At 39.9% G+C, this 19,066-nt stretch overlaps 1 protein-coding gene across 1 annotated transcript in view; it reads left to right on the top strand.

Annotated features, from left to right (window-relative positions):
• Nucleotides 1-19,066, top strand: part of ZNF804A (zinc finger protein 804A) — a 131,709-nt gene that overhangs the window by 88,712 nt on the left and 23,931 nt on the right. Inside the window, exon 2 of the mRNA XM_042874745.1 lies at nt 13,667-13,810. Coding sequence (XP_042730679.1) covers nt 13,667-13,810 — 144 coding nt within the window. The remainder of the gene's footprint in view (nt 1-13,666; nt 13,811-19,066) is intronic.

The raw sequence follows: 19,066 nt of genomic DNA, 5'->3' as shown, positions 1-19,066 counted from the left end.
CAGCTGTGAAGGAACTGGGTTTTGTGCTTGGATTGTTTGAAGGGTAAAGGCTGTTTTGCAGGAAGGTTTCATCAGAGTATCAAACCTTAATTCATGTATTGTCTTCTGCTGTTGTTTTTTAAGAGATCTTTAGCTTGGAGCTCCTTTAAAACCTTCTCGAAAAAAATAACATGTCTTGAGCATACAAACCTGCAGCATCTCCTCTGCTGGTTTTGAAAAAGGCTTTTTGCAGCCTTTAACATAAATAGCTGAATCAGATGAAAAAGGTAAGTTAGATCGGGTGCATCATCATGAACAGAGGAAGCACAAGAAATGCTGCTGTATGTGCTTCTGTGTCAATTTGAAACCATTTTTCTAGATACTCTTGAAGATTTATGTGTTGGTATTTACACATGATACATAAACCAAGAAGCGTTCTCATTCTGAAGATATCAATGAAAGCAGGTTGTTACTGTATTTAACTCAGTGTTATAAACCTGGAGTAAGCCGAGTCTGAAGCTGAGTCTTTCATACGATTCTAATCTGCATCACTTGAAAGGAAATCTATAAAACTGCTTTCCTGTGATGTCTGTAAGTATAGATGGTTTCTTTTTAAATAAAAATGACTTAGAAGATGTTCCTTGTTTTCACTGTGATGTTTTGGTACTAAAACCCGTAGAAAGGCCATAATGAATTATTTGGAGATGCTGGCTATTGTGTAAGCATAGCTTTTGTGGTACATGGACAGGTTGATTTACATCAGGCTGGCTCAAGCAGAACTACCTGAGGCATGTCTCCTGAGGAGACATTTTGGGTGGCGTTTAAGTGCAAGATGGAAATTGTTGTTGCTGGGGTATGACTGCTTATGTAGTAAATGCTTTCCGTGTACATTCTCTGCGTGTAACAGAATGGTTTAATCTTAAAACAAGAAGCAAATCTGAAATTGAATTTATTGTTCAATAAAGTTGTATTTGATAGAGATTTTGGCTTCAACAGTCAGGCAATCAATGTTTGCTTTTAATTACACAGCACTGAAGAGATGCCATACACCTCTTTCTGCAATTCAGTACTTCCAAGCCGTTACGTTGATAATCAGATCAGAAAAGCAATGTTTTAAATTGGTTAATGAAGTTAAGTGCTAGCACAGCACACCACATTTTCTCCTCTGTGCTATTCAATCAAATCAACGTTATCTGATCTTACACTGGCTTTAATGTGCTCCTGTTGTATTTACATGGAATTGTTTGAGTTCTTCAGCTTTCCATTGATCCTGCCCACTGATGATACTGATGTCACCTCTCTGTTCACACCGAGTCAATATGTTCAGCAGTGGATTAAGAACTATTCCATTCTGCTGGGGAAAATGGACTGTGCTAGTACAGTTCTGCCTTCTGTAGCTGTGCGATGCCTGAGTTGGCATCCTGTATGGTCGTATGCACCATGCCTGCCTGAAAATCGTATTAATGTACATAGGAGAAGGAAATACCACAGGCACAATAATAGTGATTTAATCATGTATATGTGTATCAACTTTAGAGAAGAAAAAGGACTTGGAAGTCTGAAACTTTATTGCTCTAACCATGGAGAGTTACATAATCAGATATTTTGGAAAATAATGCTTTAATGTTGCAGAGCTAGGGAACAAAACCATAAAGACCTCATACCTTTTCTGCTTAAGAAAGTATGTAAACTGAGGAAAGGAGTTCATTTGCCTTATTTTTTGGACAGCAAATATTTTCTGTGACATTCTTCAGAAGAATTACTTTGTGGTACTGTTTCCTAAAAGTGAGTAATGTACTGGGGAGTATACTTACTTTGAACTGTGTTTTGTCATTTCAAAAGATGGAGTAAAAGTGGAGAGGATGGGAAAAAAGTTTAAGACCAGTATTTTCTTGTTCTGATGCATCAGCACACTGAGATCTGTTGTTGACTTACCAACGATGGTGAGGCAAAACTGTTTTAGCTCCCTACTACTGGTAGAAGCTTGTTAGTCCCACTGATGATACTGGGCATGACAGCTTGTCTTGGGTGGTGATGGTGGGCATTCCAGCTGATGAGCCGTGACTCCGCTGATGGTCAGACCCTGCAATGCAGTGGATGTGCTGTTTGGGTGCTGAGTGTATTTATATATGTACATATGCAACCATGAAACAGAATAATGATATTCTGGTTTGTTACTTGCAGAGTTTACTGTAATTTTTCTGGTAATGATTTTCTTAGCGTGATTTGAAGTAGCCATTTTATTTTATGGGATGGTTCCTTTAGGTGCAAACAGCTGCTTAAATATGCATTAAAAGAATTAGCGCTTTCGCTTTTATACTGTTGAGCACAGCATAATTAATGGCTGTTCTGTCTGCTACTTCTCACTTGGACTTTACCACTCCAAAATAGAATTTTAGAATGCTTTGTTTCACATTTATTTGTGTGGCATGTAGTTACGATATCATTAGTACAGATACTAGAATCAAGGATGGAGGGGGACACGTATTTGTTAATGGAAAAAATAAAAGCTTTGTGCTAGTAAATACTTCACCAATTTATGAGGGAAAATGCTGTAGAAAAGCTTTTTAAAAGGTCAGTGAATTTCTATTAAGTTGTTCCATTCTCATTGCTTTTAAAATTAAATGTGCGGGGTCAACATTAAAAGCCTCTGAACTGCCATTTAAAGAGAAGGCGTAACAGAGCTATTCCAAGCAGTAGGCTTAGACTCTTCCTTTTGTAAGATGCTTTCAAAATGGGGAAATAGGTACCTATGTCATCAAATGTAACTCCTCAGAGTGTCTGATCTGTCAGTGCTGTGTAGATGGCCTGATGATTCCTGTGGCCGTTCTGGCTACTCGATAAGCCTTAAATAATGTTAGATAAAATAGAGAGCCTGTTTATCTCATGCAGTGCTATGGGGCTGTGAATAGTTCTCATTTCTCAGGAAGGTCCTCTGATTTTTCTGCCAGCGGTGTTATGTGTGCCTTCTTTCCGTTTGTGTGGGAGAGATACCCGGTAAAAGGGCGGCTTGGGTTGAGAAGGAGGCTGTGTTTCCATGCAGGTAGATTTTACTTGCACTGAGTTGACCAAAATAACCGTTTTCCTTGAATAAAGCCGTGTTCAAAGTCAGGTCAGATGGGGGCCTGGGCAGCCAGAGCTGGGGGGTGGCAGCCCTGCCCCTGGCAGAGGGTTGGAGCTGCAATATGCTTTAGGGGCCCTTCCAAGCTGAGCTGTTCTGTGACTGTATGTTTGTTATAGGTTGTTTCAAAACACTTTGAATGATTGCATTTAATAAGCAAGGTGATAGCCACCATCATTACTTTTCTTTCCTTACTTCCTTGCATGATTACTGACTTATAAAACTCCATTTTATTATGAGTGTCACAGTCCTAAAAAAGTGCTTGGAAAACTCAAAAATGAAGACTGTGGGAAAACTAATATAATGGAGAGACTTGTCAAACTTGATTTGGAAAGAATCCAAATCAAATCAGGATACAGCAGAGAGCTGATTTTTTTCTATACTTTCAACTTTCTTTTCAAGGACAGAAAAGGTCATTCTCAGTCTGCAGAAATCTCTTATTTTCTTCTGTTATTTTGGTTAAGGGAACTTTTTATGAGAGAAAGCAGCTAACAGATAGAGCACCTGTGAACTTCCCAGATCAGAGTTAAAGGGATGTTTAATTCATTATCGTTCTAATCTGTTTTAGATTAGAATGACCTTTTCTTGGCTTCATATTAAAGTTCCCTTCTTGAAAAATTAATGTTTTCCTCCATGTTGCATGTATTGATTATTAGTGGCTGGATAGTTGCTGGTATTTATTCATAATTAAAAATGCAGCAGGCAAGAAAGCAGAATCTGAAGGCATATGGCATCTCTTTTTCACTGCATTTTGATTTAACCCTTATAAACATGTAAACAGAGGAACTGTCCTTAAAAATCTGTCAGAAAAGAGGTGTGGAGAAAATAGTTATCAGTAGGTCTCAGATGTTGGGGTGAATCACCTCAGAAGTGCAGCTGATGGAGTATGCTCAGTTACTTTGCCATGGCTTTGGGCAGTCGCTCAATGAGCGTGCAGCTTGGACCACAATGGTTTCTGCACTAAGCCCACCCAGGAACTAGCTTTGTTCTGGCTTTTAGTGCTGAAAAAAATCCCCTTTTCCTTCTGTATTTTTGCAATGTTACGTAAGCTGGACTTGAACAGCCAAATATTAGATAGATTAGAAAGAAGCAATTAAGCTTAGAAAGAGTTCTGTAGATTGTACTGGGTGACGGAAGATGTCGGTATTGATTTTCTGCCACTTTCATGTCTGACCTTTTGGATTCCAGCAGATGCTCTTAAGAGGATTTTGCTTGTACTAAATTAAAGATATCACAGCACAATTGCTGCCTCATATTAGGAGAACTGGCTGAGCTCTTGGGCTCTGTCAGTGCAGTCTTATAGTATGTAGGAATGTTGCTGTTACTTGATGTAATGTGGTTCCATAGACAAAACCAGCTGAGAAGCCATTTATGAAAAAGCATTAATTGTGATAAATGTAGTTATCATTCACTTTGTTTTGTACACAAGTCATATAATTATAAGCTTTGGTTTGTAAAATTGATGACATGCAAGGGGTTTAAAACATACCACAAGCTTTGATAAAGCAACACTTCAAATGAAGCAAACCATTAAAAATATGCATAAAGATTTAGCAACATTGTTAGTGATGAAATTGGAAGGAAAAAACATAAAACGTTTTTCTTTGTTTAGCATCTTCTGGCAACATCCAGGCACAGAACTCTCGTTTGAGCATCTTTTGCTGTGCCCCTGTCTGTAGGAAACAAATGTGTTGGCTGGAGTGGCTGAACATGGTTAAAAGGCTTTTGTCTGACTTCAGCAAGGTTTTTACCATAGGATGGAGCTTGGTTTGGCAAAATGATTGTATTTTTATTTGATGCCCATCCTGCAACAATAAAAGGGAAATTCCTCATAATTATTAGCACAGTTAGAGGCAACAAGGCATTGGTATGTAGTCTTTGCCTTGTGATAACCCTGTGGTGAGCTGGAGGAACTGGGAGAGACCTCTGAAGATCACCTGGTCCTCACAGTTCTTCCTGGAAAGGTCAGCACTAAGACCGCCCAGATTTGAGATTTTACTGTTCCGTGTGGATCAGATCCCTTGGAGATTTCTCTTTGTAAGACTGAGCAGGGCCTGGTGTCTTCCTGGATCCCTTTCTGTTACAGGAATTCAGCAGGATGGTGGATCATTTTAGCTATTGAGTAGCATCTTTGAATCTGATTTCTGAAGCTAGGTTTATGCTGCCATATCTTTGTGTGTACATGTGCATGTGTGTAAACATGAAGTAGAAAACCCATTTCCATCCGATTTTGCAAAGAATCTGAGATCTCAGTGTCTTTAAGTTTGAAATACTTTTTCAGTACTAGAGGATCTAATAAATGCTTTGGAAGAGGAAAAGATCTCAGCATAATTTGTGCATGATGGAGAATCCACACTTGAAACTCAGGCCCAGACGAAATCAGACTTACTGCAGTGTATTATCAACCATAGATAAGCTGGAATGCTGCTAATCTGTCTACTATTATCAGCAATATTGCAGCTGTTGTTGCTTTTTAACACAAGTGATGAGCGTGTTCAGAAATGCTAATGTCACTTAGGTCTCCATGGTTCTTCCAGCTAAAAAAAAAAGTGTTGTGCAACATGCAGTTTCCATGACACTGAGCATTTCTTTTTTGTTTATTCCCTCAAGGCAGCTGGAGCTTCTTTCAGCTAAAAAAGGAAAACTTTTGGCTGGGCAGAGACGGCTTAAGGCTAGATGAGAACTGAATAATCCAAGAAAATGAAGCCTTTGAATACAAAAAGCACACACACATACACACACACACACCAGAGAGTAGTCATACACAAGAAATCTGTTTCCTTTACTGAATTCATTGAGCCTACTGCTAATGCTGGAATCTCTCTGTTTCCATCCAGCACCTTATGCCACCATTTGTCTCTCCCTTCTGATCTTTTTTTCTGCTTGCGTAGGATCCTTGGTCCTCCAGGTAACTTCTCCTTCATGAGGATTAAGTGAAGAGCTTTGCACCCATAGTTTTATGGAAACCTAAACTCGGATATAAAGTCATTAATGTTTTAATTGCATATATATGAAGGAATTAATTATCTATTTGTCTATGTATATATCTATTATATATATATGAATATATATAGATTCCTTTCTTCCACCCCTAACCTGAAGTATTTTTAACCTACATCATCCTGCTGATTTTTTTTTTTGAATTATTACTTTTTTTTGAGGAAGCCTGACAATGTTGTGGATGCACCTTATTTTCTCTGCACATCTCTAAGCACAGTTGCATCCATGGGTGATGCAGGGCTTTTTCTGACAATGGTAACAGAATGATTTTTTTGAAAACAATTGTAAACTTAAGCTTGTGCCTGTTCATAATTAATCAACTGAAGAAGCCAAGCAGTGTAATTCCTTGTGTTTCTCGTAAAAAAGTACTCTGGTCAAGCCCTGTAGGATGAATTCCATTTAATGACTGTGCAGTGGGTTATGGTAACAGGGAGAAGTGGAGCGTTATTCTTGTTGGCATCTGAACTGTTTTCCATCAGTGAATCAGACTTCTTGGGCAGAGGCACACAAACCAGAAGCGTTTCAGACCTTAGCCTCTCTCAGATACCTCTTCAGTGGCCAGATATTTAAGTGCTTGTGGCGTATCATTTCAAAGCACATGAAGGAAGGCTAGCGGTGATGGGTCCCTGGAGCTATAAAAAGATAGGAAATTTGCATGAGAAGGTTTAATGGTCTGGAAAGTCACAGTAAAATGAAATCGGTATGAAGGTCTGTAAAGAAAACTTTTCATGAGTGTTTTCTACAGTAGGCACTGCTCGGAGCAAACGCATCAACTGTGAAAACTCAGCGCACCTGCTGATCTTAAAACGCAGCGTACAGCTTCCTCGATGGGGCAAACATGCAGTGTTCCTGGGTTTTGAGGCATTGATGTATATTTAAGTAACTGGGTTATTGATATGGAAGTAGAATGGCTCGCAATTTCAACCTATTGTGGAGCGGTTGTGTTCTGGAGAGGAAGAAAATTGGAAGGGAATGTATTAATTTCAGTTCAAAGTATGATTCTACTCCCATTTGCTTTTCTTTTTTGTTCCACATACACACAAAAAAAAAGGTTTTAAAAATATAAGCTGAAACAGAAAAGAGAAAATACAGAAAGAATAAAGTTTTGGAAACTTAGGCAAGAAATCGGTATTGGCAATCATAATAAAAATCTCTGTAGAAAAAGAGTTGTTACGATCAACAGCCAGAGCCAGGGAAACTGAAATTGAGACATCTGATCTGAACGTACAAGCGCACAGGCCTCAGTGAGCGAGTCGCCCCACAATCCAATGCCATAGTGAAAGTTACATATATCACAGGTGGTGTCCAATTTTCTTGCTCCCCAGTGCCTCATCCAACTAAATTGGCAATTTTACCAGGCCAAAAGCTAACTGCACGAACAAGTCTGTAGAGCTTGACAAGCTCTACAGCAGCTTCTAACACAAATGAATAGCTACCAGTCAATTGGCAGCGGGTTGTCTTGAGATGAAATCAATCCTCAAGCCCCCTTTCACAGAATCACAGAATTGTAGGAGCTGGAAGGGACCTCCAGAGATCATCGAATCCAGCGCCCCTGGACCTCTTGGAAGACTGCTGGGCATAAAAATTGAGATGGGTTCCAGTGTGGCATTTGTTTTCAGGAGTTGTTTGTGGTCTGCTTCAGGGTTATGAGTTCTGCAGGGGTTAAAAGACTCTTTGTTTTGTTTAGGGTGGTGCTGTAAGGGTCAGATGTAAGAGCTTGATTTTCCAAAGAGTCTAATTATATTCGACACTTATGTGTCAAGGAAATTACACTGAGGTGGTATGAACATCTTTAGATGCCTGCTAGAAGGAAATGAAATGCTGAATATCAACTGCAAGTTTTCTTTAAATCAGAATTCTTTTCTAGTGGAAGCATATGACTGGACTATTTCAGGCAGACCAGTAAAGGCTTCTCCTGCTTGTCATTTGACAATGGTAAACATCCAGTGAAAAAAAAAAAAAAGTTTTATACATATCTAAGTTTAATACACATCTGAGTAAACCTTTTTGTCTTCCGCTATTAAACATTTCTTTTCTACAGCAAGACATTCTTCTATTCCATCTTGCACGGATTGAAATGAGTGGTGGTGTTGGGGTAGATAAGTTTTTCTTCATTATAAGCAGGCCCACGTTAGACTTCTCACAAAACATTGGTGAAGAGCCCCCTTCTTAATATGAGTATCCAAGCAAAAGTGTGCATCCAACATTGTCAACTTTTAAGTGAGCGCTCTGCCTGGAAATAGTTTTCAAATCGCTAGAATAAATAATCCTACAGATATATGCACAAGAGTTAGTTTTAATGGCAAAAAAACTAATTAAGTGATTTTATGAGTTCCAGTTAAAAGTAATTATACAGTTGAAAGTGCTTTAAGGAAGTTAATGAGACAGACAAATCTGATAACAGATTACTGTCTCATCATTAGCTTCCTTTACAGTTAATTCAATCCTATCATTGCAGGACACTACTCTGCGATGCGTTGGGTTCCAGTGGGCAGCTCTGTCCCTGCGCCCATCCATCTCCTCCATGTGGAGCAGGGGCAGAGTTCATCCATTCAAATGAGTATGGGTGGTGAGAAATGTGCTGTTTCAAAAAAGTGAGTTAGGAAACCAGCAGCTCCGATTGGAACCAGTGAGCTATTTCCTTCTGATTTCACTATGTTATTTGTCCTGATACCAAAATGTGTGCCTAAATGTGAAATTCTGTCATAAAGCTGAGAATACGTATGCAAAAGTATTTGCATGTCCTCAGTAGCATTTTCATGTGTACCCAGCAGCTGAGCGGCTCCTTGTATGTGGGACCTGTTCTGTTTGGAGCCCCATGTCTGCAGGTCATCGTGAAGAGAGAACAAAGGCAGAGTGCTTTTTTCTTTTTACTTTTATTTTTTCAACCTGTGATGTTCAATTTATGTAGGAGTCTTCAGGGTAACTATTTCTTCCTCAGCCCCGTAATCACCTGATGCAGCAAAGCAGTGAAGCAATGGGGTCGCTGCCCTTGGAAACTCCTTTGCCTGGAAGGAGCGTGGCAGGTGGGATCAAAAAATCAACCAAATAACAATCTGATGTTCATGGCCCCGTGAGAGCTGTGGGTTGCTATCACATCTCACAGCTAACAGGAAAGTTTGAAGTAAGGTAACAGGGAAGATGTGACAGAATTGTCACTGTTGTCCCTGCCGGTCTCCTTTTCAGCTCAGAATGAAATGGAAGCTCGCTACACGATACGAATTTGCTGAGATCAATGAGGAATTTGATCAATGTATCTAATCTTTCTGCTTTGGTCTTTCTGCCTTCATAAGGCCAGGAACCTTATAAATAATTAGGTTTGGTGCTAGAGCGCATTAATATTATGAATGCATTCTATTTTTTATTTATTCCTTCCAGTTCAGTGGATGATGTATGGACTGTTCACATGAGGGAAAAGAATGTGATACAAGAAAATATTAAAACAAATGATACGTGCTTAGAAATACTGAGATTGATAGCAGAGATGTTAGTAAATCGTACCTTTTATTCAGTGAAATCTGCCCTTCTCACTATCTTTATAGCACCTAGCAAATAAACCAGAAATGAAGGCATCATTACTTGCATCCATAGATATCGCAGTGAAATGGCTATAGAAATGTCTGCTTTTAAGCTACATCTTTTTTTCCCTTGATTCATTTTTCATTTTCCTTTCTTTTTGTTGGGGTGGAGGGGTGGAGAGAAGGGTGGTAACGGCATGTTTTTAAGCAGACTCTGAAGAGTCTGCTTAAAAACAACTAACAACTATATAGAATAGTTTCACTAGAGCAAGAGAACAAGTTGGATTTTTTTTTTACAATGCTCAAAATATGATTTTGCCTTTATTTTTTTGGCACTGGGAAAGAAAAAAAAATGCTTTACAAACATATATTTCTTTTTTTTGTGAAGCATGCATGCTGTAGAACATCAGTCAGGTCTAATGTGGTCAAATCCAGAGGCTCAGACTAGAGCAGCCTGATCCTCCCTGGGAGGACTGTACCAGTAAATACTCTGGAAGAAGGGAGTTGTTTCTGTAATACATTTTACTTTGCAGTGCCTGCCTGCCTGACCCTTTTATGTGTACAGTAAATGTGAAATGGCTTGCTGCAGTAGAGCATGCTCACGTTTCTTGTGAGGTAAGAATATTCACGGTGGCAATCAGAGCGGTGTAGGTGGGGTTTTATAATTTCACATTCTTACACTTTTTCCTGCTTAACCTTTCTACAGACTGTAGACATATGAGACTTAAATGTATGTAGCACTACATAAAAACATCCTCCAGAGCAAGGGATCCTGTCAACTTCCTGAAGTTATCCATGGGAAGCAATAAATACTTGTGTTACTTTCCTCCTTTCTTCCTGTCCGTGCAGTGGCAGCAGAAGGTCCCATCCTGCTGTTGCAGGCAACACCTCTGCAGATGGAGCCTGCTCTTTGCACCATTTGTCAGATGCTTGCAGCAGCGTTTGCACTTAAGGCTTAAGGATTTGGAGAGTGGAAAAGATGGATTTAGAGAAATAAAGCCAGCTGAGAGATGTGAGCACTTATTAGAGATCTTTCATATCAATTATGAAAGATGGCTCCAGTGAATTATAGCCACAGGCTTTCAGATAATAAGCCTTTCAGGAAAAAAATAATGAAACTAAGTGACACTCAGTTCTGAGTTCCACAACCGAGATGAATCATAATTCAGTGTTCTTTTTAAAACTTCCAGTATGGTTTGCAAATTTTTTTGGAAGGAATTGAGACTAAGCCCGGTAATAGTTAGCCATTTTAAATGCTTTTGGCCACTGCTTTACTTCTGGCACGTTCCTTTCCAGCTAGTTGCTGTCATTTCCATCTGCAATCCGTAGCCTGCTGCTATCAAGGTCCAGGGACTGTCATCTCTTACTGTCAGTTTTTGGGCAGCTGTCTCTCATTGAAATTCATAGCGCTAGCAAAAGCCTCCTCTTCCAAGGAAGTGCTCCCTTCCAAGTCAATACAAATGGTTTAACAAGCAGAGAATCTGTCTGCATTCTCGTTTTTCCATTCCCCGTTCATCCTTTGAAACATGAACCTTAAAAAAAATCAACCCAGGTGTTTGGAGTGGTGGTTCAGTGTTGTTTCCTGCAGGTTGGAATAAAATATGTAATTTTCATCTGGTGGTCGTAGGGGATAATGTGAAGAGAGCACTTCGTGTTTCATGATTGCTTCAAATGCAAGGCAAAATTTTGGAAAAACAACCACTGTTAGTATTTCTTTAGCAGTTCTTTGTCACAATAGTACTTTGTTTCAGATTGATTCCGCGCGTCCACAATCAGTGATTCTTTTTGCCTGTGTTTAGATCACAAAGAATGTATTTCACCAGTGAGGTTCTCCTGTAGCAACTAGTGATTGCGCTGGTGTTCATCTGGATCCTCTTGTTGTCTTCTGCCAGTGTTTAACCCATTCTTCTAGGCAGTACATGCTGTCTTTGTATGTATCCTGTTTACTTCATGTTGTTCAGCAAATCAAGTGAAGGTTGGTAGTTGAATAGAAACTTCTCCTGCCAACCAAATACTGTACAGCAGCCGATGATACAGGTGATAAAAAGAGTTGGAGAGGAGAGTACAGCTGGAAAGGCTTTGGAAGCTGTGAAAAGGACAGGGCAGGCAATGCATGACCTGGGCCTGAGGGATGACTGAATACTGCAGAAGAGTTTTGTTCAGACAGAGATGTTGTGATACGGTGTATACAATTATGAATGACCCAGACAACAGGAATTATAAAATGGATGTTTGTGACCTCTTCCAATATGAGAATAAATAGAATGTCTGTTGGGCTGCTAAGCAAAGTGAAGAATAGAGTAGTCTTCAGTTAAAGGTCACTCTACCTTTGTTACACACAACAAAACTTTACTAGGTTCAAGAAGTTGATCTGATCCAGTACAGTCATTTGTGTATTCCTGACATCCAATATTTACTGGCTTTAAAAGTACAAATCTTGTCATAAAGAAATCCTGTCTTTTCTTCTCCTGTGTCCACAATCAAACTCTGCTGTTGTTTCTTCTCTGTTTACTTGCATCTATTTTAGATGATACTGAAATATAAAATGAGCCCTCCCCATCAAAGAACTCCAGGTACGATGAGATTTTATTATTTTGCAGTACAACTTTCACAGGGTTCTCATGTCTGTGCTCCATTTGGGGTCCATTGTGCATATCAGCTACAATTGCACAGATCCCATTTAGGTTATGTTCTGCTGTATAAGCGTTTCAAAAATGGTGCTTTATTTCAAGAGGAACACCAACAATATTACATAATTTTATTTAAGTTACTGCCCTACATCAGTATGACTTGCAGAATTCCGCCTGAGAACATGTTGTGAGATCTTTGTACGAGAGGAATGATTGTTTATTTCTCTACTCTTAGAATCCATCATATTTTTTGTTTTAATTTTCAAGTATCATAGGCACTATGATCCCCCGAAGCCACAGTTTTCTCCTTTGTTGTGTTCTAAAAACCAGTAAAAGCATACATAGGGTCCCCTTGCAGATTGTGAGAAGTACTTTTGAGTTGTATCAAGGGATTCTCTGCCCTTTGAGGCTTTTGATATGTTTTCTCTACTGCATTCTTTAACACAGGCATCTTAGTAATGCTTGAAGTGATTCAAAACCTACAGTTTCGTGTTGCTATTACTAAAAACTAATGGCAGAGTCTCCAGGATAGGTTTCCATACAACACAGATGTATTTCAAAGTGTAAAATATTTATATTTTACAGTGTTAGCTGCAGTTGGGGCTTCAGCATGCAGTTCTAAGACTTGTCAAAAGCAGAAAAGCAGGAGGCTTTTCACTGAATTCGACATGTTTAATGTGTAACCGGTGCTCAACTAATTTGAGATGACAGACCATTTCCATGCTCTTTCAGAACTTGCCATGTTGTCATCAATGCATTTTCAGGAAAGGAAAAATATTGCTTGTATAGTACTTGTTCATAAATAATAAGCAAGGTTGTTTTAAATGCTTTTGCTAAAGTATGGTAAATGGAGATGTGGGTCTTTCCTTCTAATGCTGGATGACAGAGCTTTGGAAGATATTCATTAACTCTCAGCTACGAAAGAACTCATCATGTTTTCATGTGTTTCTGTGCTCAGAGAGGCACAGTTGAGGTTTTTCATTTCCTTTTTTAAGAAGCACGCTTCATTGTGAAAGTCTGCTAACTCAATTATTGGAGTTTGTGTCTTTGTGATCATTCTGCTTAGGCATGTCACCTCCCAGGTCATCTGAACAGTGAGTCTTTGGTAGAAACTAACTGGAAAATAACCTTCAGCACGATAAATATTTGTATTTGGAAAGGACCTGAGGAAATCCATCTGTAGTCTAATGTCTGACAGAGCCCTGAGGGGAGCAGGCAACTGAATAGCAAATTGAAGTGTGCAAATCCTGAGCCTCTCAGCAGATACAGTAAATATGTGCAATGTAACACAGCAAATATGCGAAGGCTTTTAGTTATGGAAGTGTGTAAATGTTTACAAATATGATTAACTGCAAAGCACAAAATCCATTCTCAGCATCAGAGGAATACACTAAAATTGCTTTTCCATTCCCCCCCAGGATTATGCTGAAAAGAAAAACACGATAGCAAAAGCCCTGGAAGATCTGAAAGCCAACTTCTACTGTGCACTCTGTGACAAGCAGTACTATAAACACCAGGAGTTTGACAATCACATCAACTCATATGATCACGCTCACAAGCAGGTAAGAGGAATCTTCTCACTATTTAAACTTCGCTCCAGCAAGAATGTTGACATTTTTGGTTTCAGTGTCCTTCGGGATGGCTTGAAAATCACAGTCATCAGATTGCAGATTCTGGAAAAAAGCAGGCAGTTTTCATAGGAACAAGTTGTAAGCGTTTCACAGCCGAAAATTCTGAAACATAAGGAGTGGGGAATTCTCTGAAGGAAATGCAAACAGTTAAATGGTAAAAAGGAACAAGAAATGACAAAAAAAAAAAAAAAAAAGTAAATGTAGAATTCACTTGTCTTCAGTTTAATTTTGCATGTCAGTAAGTACAGTGGTATATTTAAGAGATTACAGGGAAGCATTTGTGTTGGAACAGGTGTGGATACGAAGCTTGGCATATTTTTTGGTAAACTTTCTTTTCAGAGCTGCCTCTGTGTGAAATGGGCTATAATTTTCCTTAAACGTGCTGAGTTTAAAAAGCCTTCGTAATGAAAAGTTTCTGGCTCGGTCCACAGTGAAACGTGTGTTAGGTGTTAAACATTGGAATTTACAGTTTTACTGCCACATTTTGTCACTGCACCTCCAAGTCCCTTATCCTGCTTTTGTAACATAAAAGGAAGAGGCAATGCAGTTGTCTCACAAGGCAGCAGCATGCCACTGCAGCCTCATGGTCTGCAGAGTGGTCAGCAATGTACTGGTTGACGTTGCCAAAAGGATACGTAATGGTACAACCATACAGGAAGTTTCCACTTAGTCCAATTAGCTGGTAATTATCCTTTATCTTTGTTTTTATCTGGTGCAGCCATAAGGTTCTGGATCAAAATCGATTGCTTTTCATTCTAATTGAATCTCCTGCAGTTTCTTTCAGATGCTATCAGCTTTAGATTTTGTGAGTTTTAGATTCGTTGTTGAGAACTACAAAGCTGCAGACCTCATCAGCTATAGGAATGTATGAGAAACTTTAAAGGGAAAGCTATATTAGAAATTAGTAGGTAACTTCATTGCATCCTGGAGATGCTTATTATGAATTGTAAGTATTTTGACTTTAAATACAGCTGGAACTGGTCCTTCAGGCACCATCACACAATATCACCTCATTTATGGAAGGCAGGGGAAAAAGTGATGGGCAGACTCTTTCCCACGTGAACTCTCTTAGGAATTTCAGGCTGCTCTGAAACACTTCCAAATAATGAGAACCTGAAGATTGCAGTAATTGCTCCTCTACCTATTCAGTATTGATGAAAATGTACTTTGAAACTGAGGTCAGGTATTACTTCAGTGTTTCACACAGCTGCTTCTCTTTTTAATTGCTTTAGACAGGAGATGCTGGCACTGCAGCAGCAGCATTTGGAGGAGTGTGGCAGTTCCTGTACCTTTTGAGTGGTGTCTTGGGGTGTCAGTGTTTACGTGTGTCATCTTAGCTGGTGAAATTCAGTAAACCATCCTCTTCCTATGTCAGATAATCACAACTCCCCGCTTTTTGGTGGGAAATCAGACAAAGGTGGCCACTTCTCCAGCAGGACAAGTTGTATGGGTGCTCGTTTGGACAAAGAGAACATTTTCTGTAATACTATTAGAAAGTAAGGCTATCGATTCCTGAGTTAAGATATTAAGTCAGCTTTAACCCTTCTGGAGCATTTTCTTTTGTGGCTTCGATTGCTGTTACAAAAGCTAGCCTTTCCTCTTCCTGTATTTCAGTGAAAAAGGAGACAGGCAGCAAATGGCTGTGGTGTGGCCTCTCTCTGATTTTCAAGGGTTTAACACCAAGTCTCTATTTCTGAGCAACCTCATTTTGCTAGAGCCATTTGCAGATGCTGCTGTAAGGATACTCTGATTTTGCTGTGGACATTCCTAACTCAGTGGCAGAAGTTTTCCAGCAGTTTACTGTGGGAGATGAACAGATGATCTGGGTTTTGCCTCTTACTTGTCTCTAACTTTCCCATTCAGTCACACATTTCTACTAATAGTGAGCAGGTAGGGGGAAGCGCTTATTAAAAAAATGAAAGTTTCCTGTGCTCCCAGAATAACTGTAACGTGCAGTCAGTTCTGTTTTTCTGCTCCCAGCACAGCGTCCCTCATATAATCAAGTGGCTGAAACCTCTGTCCACCTGATTTCATCCCAGCCCTTCTGAAAAGCCTTATTTAATCCTAACCAAGCATTCTGTTGTCACGCATGTCAGCCATGCAGTAGTTCCTCAGAGAAAGTGTTCATCACATCTGTATCTCAATTTTATTGTCCTTATTTTCTAAAAATTCACAGATTTCTAGCACAGTAAATAACCAGGATTAAAATACAAAACTTAATAATAAACTGTAAAATTGCCTTTTGGATTGGGAACCCCATGCTGCCAGGAATTGCTTGTGCTTTGATTTGTTGTCTAATATCGCTTCTGCACTCATGTAGATCCATCCAACCAGACCAGAAATAAAGGATAGGGCAAAATTAATTTTATTGCCTAGAAGCTGGAGGAGTTCAGACCAGTATGTAGGGTTCTGCACCTGCCTCTTTCCCTCTTTCAGTGCTTTCTTGGTCTTAGATTTGACAGTATGGTTGGGAGACTAATATCTCCAGCCTTTAAGAAATACTCCTGGAAAAGCAACTTGAAAAGTGGTAATGAAGAAAAATGAACTCCTCTGTTTGCTTTGAAAGCCTGGACCACAAGAAAATAAAATTGAATATAGGTGTCTTCATATTGCGCTGGGCCCAATTTGGATAGAAATGTGACAAAGGCTGAACCTGTATTATCCAGTGTACTAATGAGAGAATTCCTATTTGATAATGGTGATCTAAAATAATGGATTGCGGTTTTGAGACCCATCTGAGGACTCAAAAGCATCTGCATGATTTTATGCATTTTCTTAAGCATTTGGAAGCATACAAAGAGCTTTCTGAAGTGCTGTATTCACGCAGGATAGGAAAAAAATGCTGCCCATGCTCCTTGAAATGCTGCTGTTTTGATAAACGTGGCAGAGCAGTGAGTGTAAAGCTGTGAATGACCTTCGTCTTTTCGTAGCCCTTCGGAGGCGGTGAGTTGTTTTGTCCTGTCGGTGGATCACACAGCTGGGTTTCCTGCATCCATCATTCCTCAAGAGGCTTGTTGCTGCCAGAACAAAGTGCTTTTATTCTTGAATGTGAAAGTCTTCCTCTCCATCCCAGACCTGATTTATCACCTAATATCATGGCAGCACACTCGGGTTTGATGTACTTTCCTCTCCCTGCACTGTTTTTCTGTGTATCAGAACAAAAATGCTGCTCTGAAAGAGTCCCGATGTGTTTGCATCTACGTATGCAAATACAATCAGTTAAGTAAATTTTTAGCAGGAAACTTTTCCCACAGAATCAGAGGTCGTGTTGCAAACTCTCTCCCTGTATGAAAATGATCTTCTCGCTCTAAAAATGTATTTAAAATTTTATGGAGGTACTAAAGTAGAAATTATAGAGGAAGACTAAATTACTAGACACCATTGTTTTGTGTCTCAGCCACAGCGTACATCTTTCTTTACTCGCTTTTCTTCTTTGCACAGTTTTAGAGGTTAATGCCAAGTAGATCAGAGGACATTAATCTGCAGCCCATCAGAAATCTGACCTTTGATCATCTTGAGTGCATGATCCTCAGAATAGATGTTCCGTTTGCCTATGCAACACGTGTAGCTCTCTTCAATTATATGGAAATTTCAGATAGGAAATCCCAAACAAAAGCTGCTTGAAAGAATGTCTTAGTTCTTGGAGTGCTCATGGGGACCACAGGAAATGGGGTGGGTGGATGGTTGGCAGTGGAAGCGGTGTCCTGGTAAAGAGTGATCTTAATATGCCTCGCTACTCTTTATTCTCTGTAACTTAAAAAAACAGAAGTAACTGACAGAAATAGGGCTTTTCTGCCCCTTAGTTGGCCAGCGTTCCCATCTGTTTGTGTTGGGTTAGGAGGAACGTAATTTAAATAGGTGAAAACATGGATTGCAGCAGCTCAGTCCCCTCAGCTGCTGAAAAGAAAGATGTTTACTGGGAGGCAGTAGTATTTTAGGTTGCTTTGTCGGGGCTGCTCTTTGCAGGCTGAGTTGCACTGAAGCTATTTGGATCAGACTAAGACAACACATTATATACCATCTTAGAAGCACAGAAACAATAATTCTCCAAAAGATGTCTTCTTCCAGAGCAATGTGTCAAAAAAGAGCTTTATTCTAGTACAGAACAAAGCCTTAAGAGCTTCAAGAGACATTCTTAGGAGTTACTTACAAGCAAAACAAGCATGTTATATGTATGTGACAAAACTCGTTGCTGCTGGCGGTAGCAGTGCATTTGCTTGGATCGTAGTGCACACTGAGCCCAGCCAGAAGGGGATGTTTAAGATAACAGAGCAGACAAGAAGGTCAGGGGGAGTGTTCATGGCTATCAACATCCCCGAGTGATGAAAGAAATTCCTTTGATCACCAGCTGGGCCCACATGGAACAGAAGAAGGCATGGATCTCCAGGTGCCAACCCACTGGTCTGGGGGCTGAGGAACAAAGCCCCCTTCCTGCAGCACTTACTGCAATATCTTTTCCTTTCCTTGCGAGTGCAGTACGTTGCTGTGTGCTTTCTCTGCTGCGTGCCCAATGAACCAGCAGTCTGGGAATCAGACAGTCAGGATTCTCATGGCCAGACTTCCAGGAATGGAGAAATTTTGTGTTTCTTCCCTTAGTTCAGCTGTTTTCTCAGGTGAGAAGACAGTGATATCACTGTGTGCCTTTATGGGCAATCTTAACTTTTCTCAAAGTGAAGCAGGCATAAAATAGGATTTAAATGATTTTACTTGAGTATTGGGCTCTTTCTAAATGTTATTTCCCACTCACAGAACATACTTTTTCATTTCTGCCTGGATTGAATTTTTTCCCTTAGGAAAAGATGCTTATCTTTTCATTTCTTTTTAAGTATGAAGGGAACACCAACAGATATTCAGCTGTGGTTCTTATAGATACATGTGCATTTGGAGCCCACACACAACCACAAAACACCTCCTCCTTTTCCAGAAATAGGAACATAAAGGAGAATCACTGCTGTGTGGAAGTATGAGAAGGTACTCACAGCATAACACCCGAGAGGATTGTCCAAGGGGATTGTCTTGTGGCTGACTGGCTAAGAAGTGAGCTGCTCCTGCAGAGCCCTGCTGTGCTGTGAGTGCCCTCGGGGCTGTGCTGCTGGCATTGGGTGCCTGGGGCAAGGCAGCGCCTGGGTGCCAGCTGGGATGGCGGAGCCTGTCTGCAAGTTAAGGAGGTGATGTCTGAGAGTTAGC

This window comes from Lagopus leucura, unplaced genomic scaffold, assembly GCF_019238085.1.
Source record: "Lagopus leucura isolate 7727_CA_CO unplaced genomic scaffold, USGS_WTPT01 Super-Scaffold_100012, whole genome shotgun sequence".
Lineage (NCBI taxonomy): Eukaryota > Metazoa > Chordata > Aves > Galliformes > Phasianidae > Lagopus > Lagopus leucura.
Note: the sequence above shows the minus strand (reverse complement) of the source record. Positions and strands in the feature narration are given on the sequence as shown.